Source organism: Barbus barbus (assembly GCF_936440315.1).
Source record: "Barbus barbus genome assembly, chromosome: 37".
Taxonomy (NCBI): Eukaryota; Metazoa; Chordata; class Actinopteri; order Cypriniformes; family Cyprinidae; genus Barbus; species Barbus barbus.
Window position 1 is genome coordinate 20162082 of NC_136715.1, and position 11531 is coordinate 20173612.

The 11531-nt window shown below is 38.2% G+C and overlaps 1 protein-coding gene across 1 annotated transcript; it reads right to left on the minus strand.

Annotated features, from left to right (window-relative positions):
* Window positions 1–62: 62 nt before the first annotated feature.
* LOC306856657 (cystinosin-like) lies at window positions 63–11206 on the minus strand. The gene is made up of 10 exons (XM_079396024.1): window positions 10929–11206; window positions 10777–10855; window positions 5470–5557; window positions 5045–5148; window positions 4287–4424; window positions 4106–4205; window positions 3766–3885; window positions 3043–3213; window positions 1322–1439; window positions 63–1057 (listed from the first exon to the last, which is right to left on the minus strand). The coding sequence occupies exons 1-10, from the start codon at window positions 10990–10992 to the stop codon at window positions 888–890; spliced, it is 1152 nt and encodes a 383-aa protein (XP_079252150.1). The 5' UTR covers window positions 10993–11206; the 3' UTR covers window positions 63–887.
* Between the last annotated feature and the right edge of the window lie 325 nt (window positions 11207–11531).

Sequence of the window (11531 nt, forward strand, 5' to 3'; positions counted from 1 at the left end):
ATGGCCACCAGAATGCAGTGTAAAACGAGAAATATGGACAAAAAACACACACAAACCTGTTTATATTAAGAGTTGCATTCATTTAATTATAGCACCAGCTTCAGTAATTCACCTAAAATCTGTAATTTAATACAAAATTCATACAAAACTAGTACTTATTTGCGTCCAAAATACATGTTTTTAAGTAAGACAAGTTTGTAAGTCCCTTTGATGCATGGTAAACACTTTACATAGTGATATGAAAAGATATAAAAGTCCATATGAAATCTTTTGCTGTGTCTCATTTAGAAGGATGCGTCCTCCGGAGGTCGAGTCCTCTGTAGGACGCATAACGAAGTATCCTCAACCTAGAATTAAAAACGAGACGGCCTTCGTAGGACAGGAGGAAAAGGAAACGGGAAGTATCACGTTGATTTGCTAACACGTTTAGAGCATTTGTTGCGCTCTCACACTACTTGAAGGAAAATTATTTCTAAATTTGGAAAGTAATTTGAAAAAAAAAGCTTTGTTTTATTTTTCTCAATGTTTGAAGAGCTGCAGCGTACATTCAACAGACATCTGTTAGAGGTGAAAAAAGGAGGAGGATATTAAGAACAAAGTTTATCTGTTGTATGTTGAAAACACCACCGGGCTTGTGTGTACATCTGCCGGCGCTGGCATTTTTCAAATTAACGACGGTTTTTATGGCGACGCAAAGAATTGTGGGTTATCTGTAGCAGCGAAGGATACCTGATGCATCCTCTGAATTCACATTCGGAGTGTCCTACTTGCTTTTTATGAAATGAGACAGCCTCGATGACGTATGCACTCTTCGAATGAGACCTACAGAGGTCTTTATAAAGGCATTTCATCCTTCTAAATGAAACACAGCTTTTATATTGCAGTGGTCATTTTTTACCACTGGTGTGTTGGTCATTCTGATCATCTAAATCCTGATACATTGGCTTTCTGTTCCTATACAGACAATAATGCTGTACGATGAACACACCATCGAAGAATATGGACAACACACCCAGTCCAAACTTTGTGGGGTCTCCAAATATAAAGTTCCATTTATCTGTCAAGGAAACACAAAAATTAAAACAAATCATTCTAATGTCTTTAAAGCATTGCCGTAGAGCAGGGATGGGCAACTTCGGTCCTGGAGTTTAGCTCCAACCCTAATCAAACACACCTGAACCAGCTAATCAAGGTCTTCAAGATCAGTAGAAAGCTACAGGCAGGTGTGTTTGATTAGGGTTGGAGCTAAACTCTGCAGGACAGTGGCCCTCCAGGACCGAAGTTGCCCATCCCGGCCGTAGAGCAAAGTGTGTGGTCTCACCGTTGTTATAGGCCTGAAGGAACATTTGAAGTAAACTGAAACTGCCCCCTGTGAAGTCCAGCAGCACATTCCCGATGCTCCATCCCTCTGTGCTCTGCCTGCGGTAGTTCATATAAGCCTAGAAAACAATGCAGAATTACATAACATATTTTTGGGTAATGGAACTGGACTTGATGTCAAGAGCATGTAAACAAACAACGATCAAGTTGTTATTACTTTCAAGTACTTTAAATGAAACAAATGAAAACATACACACAAGTGGCCATTAGTTTGGAATAAGTTCGGAGTTAGCTGGAGGTTCCAGCCAACTCTGCGAGGAGGCCGCGGACTCTGAGAGATGGTCCTCACTGCAGAACACAAGATCCAGGCGGCGGGGTTGGATCTAGATCCAACTCCTCCCACCTTACATACACCTGAGCCTACCCGTCTCCACCCCCTGATCCCTAAACCCACCCATCCCCACCCCTAAACCTACCAATCTCCACCCCCTAGATGTGGATCCAACCCCGCCCCCTGGATCTTTGTTCTGCAGTGAGGGGCTACTGGACTCTGAAGCGGAGGATCGTTTGCACTGAGGCTGTGACGGGGTTCTGGCTGGCTCTGCGAGGAGGCCGCACAGTGAACTAGCGAAAATCTAGGGTTACAGTACACAATTGTGACTACAACATGCCAAGGAACGCGAATAACAGCAACGAGGACAACATCTCCCTGGCTCAGGTACGGGAGCTATTTGATCAAGAGAAAGTGCATTTTAAAGAATTAATGCTGCAACAAGAAAACTGTTATAAAACTTTTACACAAATGATTATGATTTCTATTAATCAAAGACTAGATGAGCTCATGAAGGAGGTACAAGACTTGAAGATAAGTCTCCAGTTCACTCAGATGAAGGTGGATGATTTGAAAGTTAACTGTAGAGAATGTTCAACTGAATGTAAATCAAATACAAATGACATGCATAAATTGGCTGAGTGTATTTTGGTATTTGATGCTAAAGCCAATTATTTGGAAGGTCAGTGCAAGCAGAATAATATAGAAGTGGAAGGCATTCCAGAGTCTCCAAATGAGAAATGGTGTGAATCTGAAGAGAAAGTAAAACACTTGGGTGCAGTTTCTTAGGACATTAGGAGGATTGCTTTTATTCCGATTCATTTGAAACATTCTCATATAAACCGCAAATATAACCAAGTGTACAAAACTGCTAAACAGAGGAAGTGTGAAATCTGTTTAGCATTCCAGTGAACTGCATCGAAGCTATTCTTTTTAAAGGCATAGTTCACTCAAAAATGAATCCCTATTAATCACTCACCCTCATACCATTCCAAGCCATCATGACTTTCTTTACTCCGCTAAATACAAATCTCCCATGGCTCTCAAATTACTTTCACAAATATGAATATTCAGACATGGGGGCTAAAGGCACATCAAGCCAGATTTGATTCTCAAAACACCCTGAATATTTTTCAACTGAGTGTAAAAGATCTGAGTGCTAGAATACAGGGCGAACCTTTTGAATATAATAAAATGTTGTTTTCAGAGTTTCCCCCAGTTCTCATGCACTTACTTTCCTTTGTAGAAAAAACACATCTGATAAACATTTCCCTTTTGGATTTCATTGGAACAAGGAAGTAATTTGATTTTTTCCAGTCAGGTTTGGAATGATATCAGGGTGAGTAAGTTATAACATATGCATTTTGTGGTGCGAGATGGGAAAGTTGTACCTGAGGGATGTACTTCACAAGTGTGACACCCAGTTTAATGTAAGAGAAATAGTACAGATAATCCAGCCAGGAGATCTTCTGTGCCACAGCAACAAACAGGGAGACAAACGCAAAGGTCCAGCCAATCACTAATAACCCAATGGCCACTTTGGAAACCTTTTGCCCTCCTCTCTGTATAAATCAAAAGCAATTTAGGAAACAATGCAATTTCCTTCTCTTGATTTTCATTTGAATATAATTTTTTTTTACGTTTTATAATACAATAACAAATTATACTTTTTTAAATGAAAAACAATTACTTATTACGATTCAAAAGTTTGGGGTCAGTATGATGTTTTTAACATATTTCTAATGCTCACCAAAGCTGCATTTATTTGATCAAAACCAGTGAAATATTCTTCATGATCCTTCAGAAATCATGCTGATTTGCTGAAACATTTCTTCTTATTATTAATGTTTAAAAAACAGCTGTTTAAAACTTGTGGAACATGTGACATTCAGGATTCTTTGATGAATAAAAAATATAAAAAAAACAAAAAAAACAGCTATTTTATTTTTTGCAAACCTCATTTTTTAATTTAATGCTGAATACGGAATTAAAGAATTAATTTCTTTCAAAAAAAATCCTACTGACCCCATACATTAACATTTGAATATATATGTGTGTGTATAATATTATTATTATTATTAAGACGATTTACACAGTAATGCTTCAACATTTACCTCATAGATGACACACTGGCAGACATAGACAAGCGTGAGAAGTAACGCATGAAGGCTGAAGAAGACATCATTAGCATCGACAGGAAAGACCCCATTTGGATCTTTCTTCAAGAACTCCTCCTATAGATGCATCATTTATCATCTCCATTAAAAATAAACTCTATTAAACATCTGGACAAAAGCTAAAGACAGTTGTCTAACCCTAACACTAAATTAAATGAGTGATTTTTCCACAAAAATACCACTATCCCAGTAATGTCCCGGACCACTGTCAGTAAAAAGAATGTTGCAAAAAACTGGACTAAATAACTACAAACTGAAATTTGTCAAGTGCACACACCTGTATATACGTCACCCAGAACAGGCCAATGTTGAACACACTGTAAGCGACGAATCCAGTCAGGTTGAAAGCGAGATAATCAAAACTCAGGCCTACCACACTGCATGAAACAAAACACACACGTTATTCATTAGCTTGTTTATTCAGTCTAAATCCTCGAGTCTCAAAGATCATCTTGTACCTTCGTCGTTTCCAGTTCTCATACGCCTGCGGGTAATACGACACAGACCAGGCCAGAAAGTAAATCCAGCCAGTGATTTGGTTGATGATGAAAAGGACGTTGCTTCTGACAATCAGGAATCTGATTCGTGTTTCTAAGCTGGAAAAACAGAATCCCGTCTAGCTGTTATTTTCATTTGTTAACACCCATCTAAAATAAAACAATCTACTAAAGCCACAAATAATCATCAAAATATTAACTGATTGTATTATTAATCTTTTTCCCCTACCAAAAAAAAAAGGAGAAGACCCTTTTCCAACTTAGTATTATAGTCTTTTTAGTTCAATTTAAACGGACAATTGCTGGTCCCCACTGACATCCATTTTATGAAAAAAATACTATGGATGTCAATGGGGACCAGAAACTCTTTGGTTACTCACATTCTTCTGTGTTCAGAAGAAGAAAGAAACTCAAACAGGTTTGGAACAACTTGAGCGTGAGCAGACCTATCACTTTAAATGTATTGGCATAGTGTTTGTAACAATAAATACAGTTCACCTATTACTCAGCTGCACACAAGCACCAGTATAATCGCCCCTAAATTAAGGAACTAAATAAATAGAACAGGTTTTGCAAGTGGCTGATTCAAATGTCTCCAAGTCTGGTTATAATCATGCTATAACTGACAAAAACCAAACAAAAAATACCAGTAGGAAGCTATAAGCTATCCAATACTGTTTAACTGGTGACAGATTAAGAAAACTTAGCTTACAACACACTTTTTTATGTGAGTGTCATTACTGGAAAGGTAAGCAGTCACCTGACCAACCCCTTTCGCTTGCACTTCAAAAGATACAGATGAGTTTCCTGCCAGCACGACAACCTGTGCAAGAGGATTTAGCATTGCTTAATTTGACAGTGTTTTATCGGACATGTATAACTCTGCTCATTGGAAATGGATGACACAGAAATTGAAATTTGAATATATATAATGGCTAATATTATAAATCCAAACATTATAAATATATTATTATAAAATCCAATCCCGAATTTGACATGTTCCGTATAAAAGCAAGCATCAAAACATACTAATTCCTATCAGATTAAACTGTAATAACAACAGAATCTTTGTATTCAACATCAAATTTTCATCAAAGTCAGACGGGTGCATTAAAATCTGATAGGTTGAAATAAGTGCACATACCTCATCAGGCAGCAGAATTATTGAAGAGACATTTTTTGATTCATATGTGACATTGAAATAAACCGTTACAGATGTGTTCAATGGTGAACTGTGAATGTAAACACATAAAAGCCAAGTTATATTTAAATGATTCTGAAACCATACATTTTATGGTAGCCCACTTCCGCCACTGAATAAAAAATAAAACAAGGTAATTGCGACTTTTTTTCTCGCAATTCTGACTTTTTTTCTCAGAATTGTTTTCGGCGCCATCTTTGTTCGGATGCCGTCCAGGTCACTCCGCTCAGATTGTGCTTTAATTTACTTTTTTACTTACTTTTACTTTCTCTTTTTAAACATTTCACGTCGGCACTGATCACCTATAACAAACGCTCACAGTCCTCCTCTTCCGAGCATTCTGCTCGCAAAAGTCCAATCCTTGGAGAATAAGATGGACGATCTTAGAGCCAGGATTAGTTTCTAACGGGACATTAATGACTGTAATATCCTTTGTTTGTCTGAAACATGGCTTTCGTCCTCGGTCCCGGACACTGCTGTTATGCCAAGTGATAACTTCTCTGTTTTTCGGACGGTCAGAACAGCAGAGGCCATTAAATCCAGGGGTGGAGGAGTGCGTTTCATGATTAACAAGAAATGGTGTGATCCCAGGAATATCTCCATTCTGTCGCGTTCCTGCTCGCCTCATCTGGAACATCTTTCCATTACTTGCCGCCCATTTTATCTGCCCCGCGAGTTTTCATCGATCATTGTTACTGCTGTGTACATTCCACCACAGGCTTGGCTTTGTCTAAGCTCCACGATGTGCTCAGCAGCTACATTAACAAACATCCTGACGCTGCCTTTATCATCGCGGGAGACTTCAACAAAGCCAACCTCAGGCAGGTCATGCCAAACTTTCATCAACATGTATCCTGTCCAACTAGAGGACCAAGTACACTGGATCATTGCTACACTCAGTTTAAGAATGCCTACAAAGCCCGCTCACTACCGGCATTTGGCAAATCGGACCATGCCGCCATTTTCCTCACACCGGAATATAAACAAAGGCTCGTTCAGGATCCTCCGGTGTAGAGAGTAGTGACGCGCTGGTCCTCCCACTCAGAGGCTATGTTGCAGGCGGCTCTTGATGACATCGACTGGGACATGTTCCGGGTGAGTTCTTCTGACGTCAGCGAGTTCACGGATGTAGCATTAAGCTTTGTAAACACGCTAACCGAGCAAGCTACAGAAACAATAACTATAAGGACATTCTCCAATCAGAAACCGTGGGTGGACAGAACTATCCATGCTGCGGTTAACACACGCACTGCCGCTTACAATGAGGCTCTTCTGACCGGGAATATGAGCGAGTACAAAGCATCGTGCTATGCTCTCCGATGCGCAGTAAGAGCCGCTCGATGGATGTGGCCGCTTCGATTGCAACGGTGGCGGCGCGACTCTGCCGTCCAGCGCGTCAGGAAGCAGCAGGCAGAGCAGCGATGATCCTGTAATCACCGTGTCGGAGGATGAGGTTCGGAGGGCGCTAAAGAAAGTGAACGTAAGGAAAGCAGCCGGACCTGATGGGATAACCGGCCGTGTTCTGAGGTCCTATCAGCTCGCTGGTTTGTTCACTTCTATCTTTAATGAGTCCCTTGCTACCTCCGTGGTTCCCACCTCATTCAAAAAATCTGTCATTATCCCTGTGCCAAAGAACAATAAACCCTCTCGCCTGAATGACTATCGCCCAGTTGCCCTCACATCTATAGTCATGAAAGTTTTTGAGAGACTTGTAAAGAGCCACATTTGCTCCTCCATACCTGATACTTTGGACCCTCTTCAGTTTGCCCATCGCCCCAATAGATCTACTGACGATGCCATCTCTCACGTCCTCCACTCTTCCCTCACACACATGGACAGCAACAATGGGAATTATGTAAGGCTGCTATTCATTGACTATAGCTCAGCTTTCAATTGCGAGAAAAAAAGTCAGAATTGCGAGAAAAAAAGTCAGAATTGCGAGAAAAAAAGTCAGAATTGCGAGAAAAAAAGTCAGAATTCCAAGTTTATATCTCAGAATTGCGAGTTTATGTCTCAGAATTGCGAGTTTATGTCTCAGAATTGCGAGTTTATATCTCAGAATTACGAGTTTGTTTCAGAATTGCGAGTTTATATCTCAGAATTACGAGTTTATGTCTCAGAATTGCGAGTTTATATCTCAGAATTACGAGTTTATGTCTCAGAATTGCGAGTTTATATCTCAGAATTGCGAGTTTGTTTCAGAATTGCGAGTTTATATCTCAGAATTGCGAGTTTATATCTCAGAATTGCGAGTTTCTGTCTCAGAATTGCGAGTTTATATCTCAGAATTGCGAGTTTCTGTCTCAGAATTGCGAGTTTATATCTCAGAATTGCGAGTTTATGTCTCAGAATTGCGAGTTTATATCTCAGAATTGCGAGTTTGTTTCAGAATTGCGAGTTTATGTCTCAGAATTTCAAGTTTCTGTCTCAGAATTGCGAGTTTATACCTCAGAATTGCGATAAAAAAAGTCAGAATTGCGAGAAAAAAAGTCAGAATTGCGAGAAAAAATGTCAGAATTGCGATAAAAAAAGTCAGAATTGCGAGTTTATGTCTCAGAATTGCGAGTTTATGTCTCAGAATTGCGAGTTTATGTCTCAGAATTGCGAGTTTATATCTCAGAATTACGAGTTTATGTCTCAGAATTGCGAGTTTATATCTCAGAATTGCGAGTTTATATCTCAGAATTGCGAGTTTGTTTCAGAATTGCGAGTTTATATCTCAGAATTGCGAGTTTATATCTCAGAATTGCAAGTTTCTGTCTCAGAATTGCGAGTTTATATCTCAGAATTGCGAGTTTATGTCTCAGAATTGCGAGTTTATGTCTCAGAATTGCGAGTTTATATCTCAGAATTGCGAGTTTGTTTCAGAATTGCGAGTTTATGTCTCAGAATTTCAAGTTTCTGTCTCAGAATTGCGAGTTTATGTCTCAGAATTGCGAGTTTATATCTCAGAATTACGAGTTTATGTCTCAGAATTGCGAGAATTGCGAGTTTATATCTCAGAATTGCGAGTTTATATCTCAGAATTGTGAGTTTATGTCTCAGAATTGCGAGTTTATGTCTCAGAATTGCGAGTTTATATCTCAGAATTGCGAGTTTGTTTCAGAATTGCGAGTTTATGTCTCAGAATTGCGAGTTTATGTCTCAGAATTGCGAGTTTATATCTCAGAATTACGAGTTTATGTCTCAGAATTGCGAGAATTGCGAGTTTATATCTCAGAATTGCGAGTTTATATCTCAGAATTGTGAGTTTATGTCTCAGAATTGCGAGTTTATGTCTCAGAATTGCGAGTTTATATCTCAGAATTGCGAGTTTATATCTCAGAATTGTGAGTTTATGTCTCAGAATTGCGAGTTTATGTCTCAGAATTGCGAGTTTATATCTCAGAATTGCGAGTTTATATCTCAGAATTGTGAGTTTATATCTCAGAATTGTGAGTTTATATCTCAGAATTGTGAGTTTATGTCTCAGAATTGCGAGTTTATGTCTCAGAATTGCGAGTTTATATCTCAGAATTGCGAGTTTGTTTCAGAATTGCGAGTTTATGTCTCAGAATTTCAAGTTTCTGTCTCAGAATTGCGAGTTTGTCTCAGAATTGCGATAAAAAAAGTCAGAATTGCGAGTTTATGTCTCAGAATTGCGAGTTTATGTCTCAGAATTGCGAGTTTATATCTCAGAATTACGAGTTTATGTCTCAGAATTGCGAGAATTGCGAGTTTATATCTCAGAATTGCGAGTTTATATCTCAGAATTGCAAGTTCTGAGATATAAACTCGCAATTCTGAGATATAAACTCGCAATTCTGAGATATAAACTTGCAATTCTGAGATATAAACTCGCAATTCTGAGATATAAACTCGCAATTCTGAGATATAAACTCGCAATTCTCGCAATTCTGAGACATAAACTCGTAATTCTGAGATATAAACTCGCAATTCTGAGACATAAACTCGCAATTCTGAGACATAAACTCGCAATTCTGACTTTTTTTATCAGATCAATATCTCAGAATTGCAAGTTTATATCTCAGAATTGCGAGTTTATATCTCAGAATTGCGAGTTTATATCTCAGAATTGCGAGTTTATGTTTCAGAATTGCAAGTTTCTGTCTCAGAATTGCGAGTTTATACCTCAGAATTGCGATAAAAAAAGTCAGAATTGCGAGAAAAAAAGTCAGAATTGCGAGAAAAAATGTCAGAATTGCGATAAAAAAAGTCAGAATTGCGAGTTTATGTCTCAGAATTGCGAGTTTATGTCTCAGAATTGCGAGTTCATATCTCAGAATTGCGAGTTTGTTTCAGAATTGCGAGTTTATATCTCAGAATTGCGAGTTTCTGTCTCAGAATTGCGAGTTTATATCTCAGAATTGCGAGTTTATGTCTCAGAATTGCGAGTTTATATCTCAGAATTGCGAGTTTATATCAGAATTGCGAGTTTATGTCTCAGAATTTCAAGTTTCTGTCTCAGAATTGCGAGTTTATGTCTCAGAATTGCGAGTTTATATCTCAGAATTGCGAGAAAAAAAGTCAGAATTGCAAGAAAAAAAAAGTCAGAAATGCGAGTTCTCAGAATTGCAAGTTTGTCTCAGAATTGCGAGTTTATATCTCAGAATTGCAAGTTTGTCTCAGAATTGCGAGTTTATATCTCAGAATTGCAAGTTTATGTCTCAGAATTGCGAGTTTATATCTCAGAATTCCAAGGAAAAAAGTCAGAATTGCGAGTTTATATCTCAGAATTGCGAGAAAAAAAGTCAGAATTGCGAGAAAAAAAGTCAGAATTATGAGAAAAAAGTCAGAATTGCGAGAAAAAAAAATCAGAATTATGAGAAAAAAGTCAGAATTCTGAGAAAAAACGTCAGAATTGCGAGAAAAAAAGTCAGAATTCTGAGAAAAAAAGTCAGAATTGTGAGAAAAAAAGTCTGAATTGTGAGATAAAAAGTCTGAATTGCGAGAAAAAAAGTCATAATTGCGAGAAAAAAAGACAGAATTCTGAGAAAAAAAGTCAGAATTGCGAGAAAAAAAGTCAGAATTCTGAGAAAAAAAGTCAGAATTGCAAGAAAAAAAGTCAGAATTGCGAGAAAAAAAGACAGAATTCTGAGAAAAAAAAAGACAGAATTGCGAGAAAAAAAGTCCGAATTGTGAGATAAAAAGTCGCAAACCTTTTATTTTTTATTCATTGGCGGAAACGGGCTTCCATAACATTTAATGTTTACATGGTGTGAATATTCCAATCATGGCTTATAATCGTACCTCAGTGTAATGTTGATGTTTTTTGAAGACTGTTCCTGTAGATTCACTGTTGCTGGAGCTGTGAGAGTCACTTCTGTATCTGTAAATATAATGATAATAACTTTTTCTTATTTTTCTCTTAAACTCTTATTTTTGTAAAACATCATACATACCAGCAAACACCGTGTGCGCACAGGCAGACAGTGTTATGAGAAACAGTGAGACAGCCTGCTTCATCTTCACATTATGGTTATAATCCGAATTATATCGCCGAGAAGAGTTTGAAAGATTAACTACAGTTCATCAACTGTCAGTCGAAGATTGAGTCATTCAGTATATTTAAAGTGTAGCAAGAAACTGATCATATCCATAGTTCCGCATTCGACATTTAGATCACATTACACGGGTCAGCTGACCGTGGCACGCTGGCAAAATAACGCCTTGTGTGTGTGTGTGTGTTTTGCGGTCTGATTGTTTAATAGTCAGTTTATGACGGTTAGTCACGAGCATCTGGTGAAATTAGGAACTTCATCACATTGCATTATCAAGCTTAGAGAAACAGTGTAGCCTACAGGTAGCCTCTGTGTGTGGTTTAATATGGTGTGATTGCATCAGGTTTTAGGTCTACTCATCAAATAAATAAGGGTAAATTTGTTGATTTATGCATCATCTGAAAGCTGAATAAATAAGCTTTCCATTGATGTATGATTTGTTATGATTGGACAATATTTGGCTGAGATGCAACTATTGGAAAATCTGGAATCTGAGGATGCCAA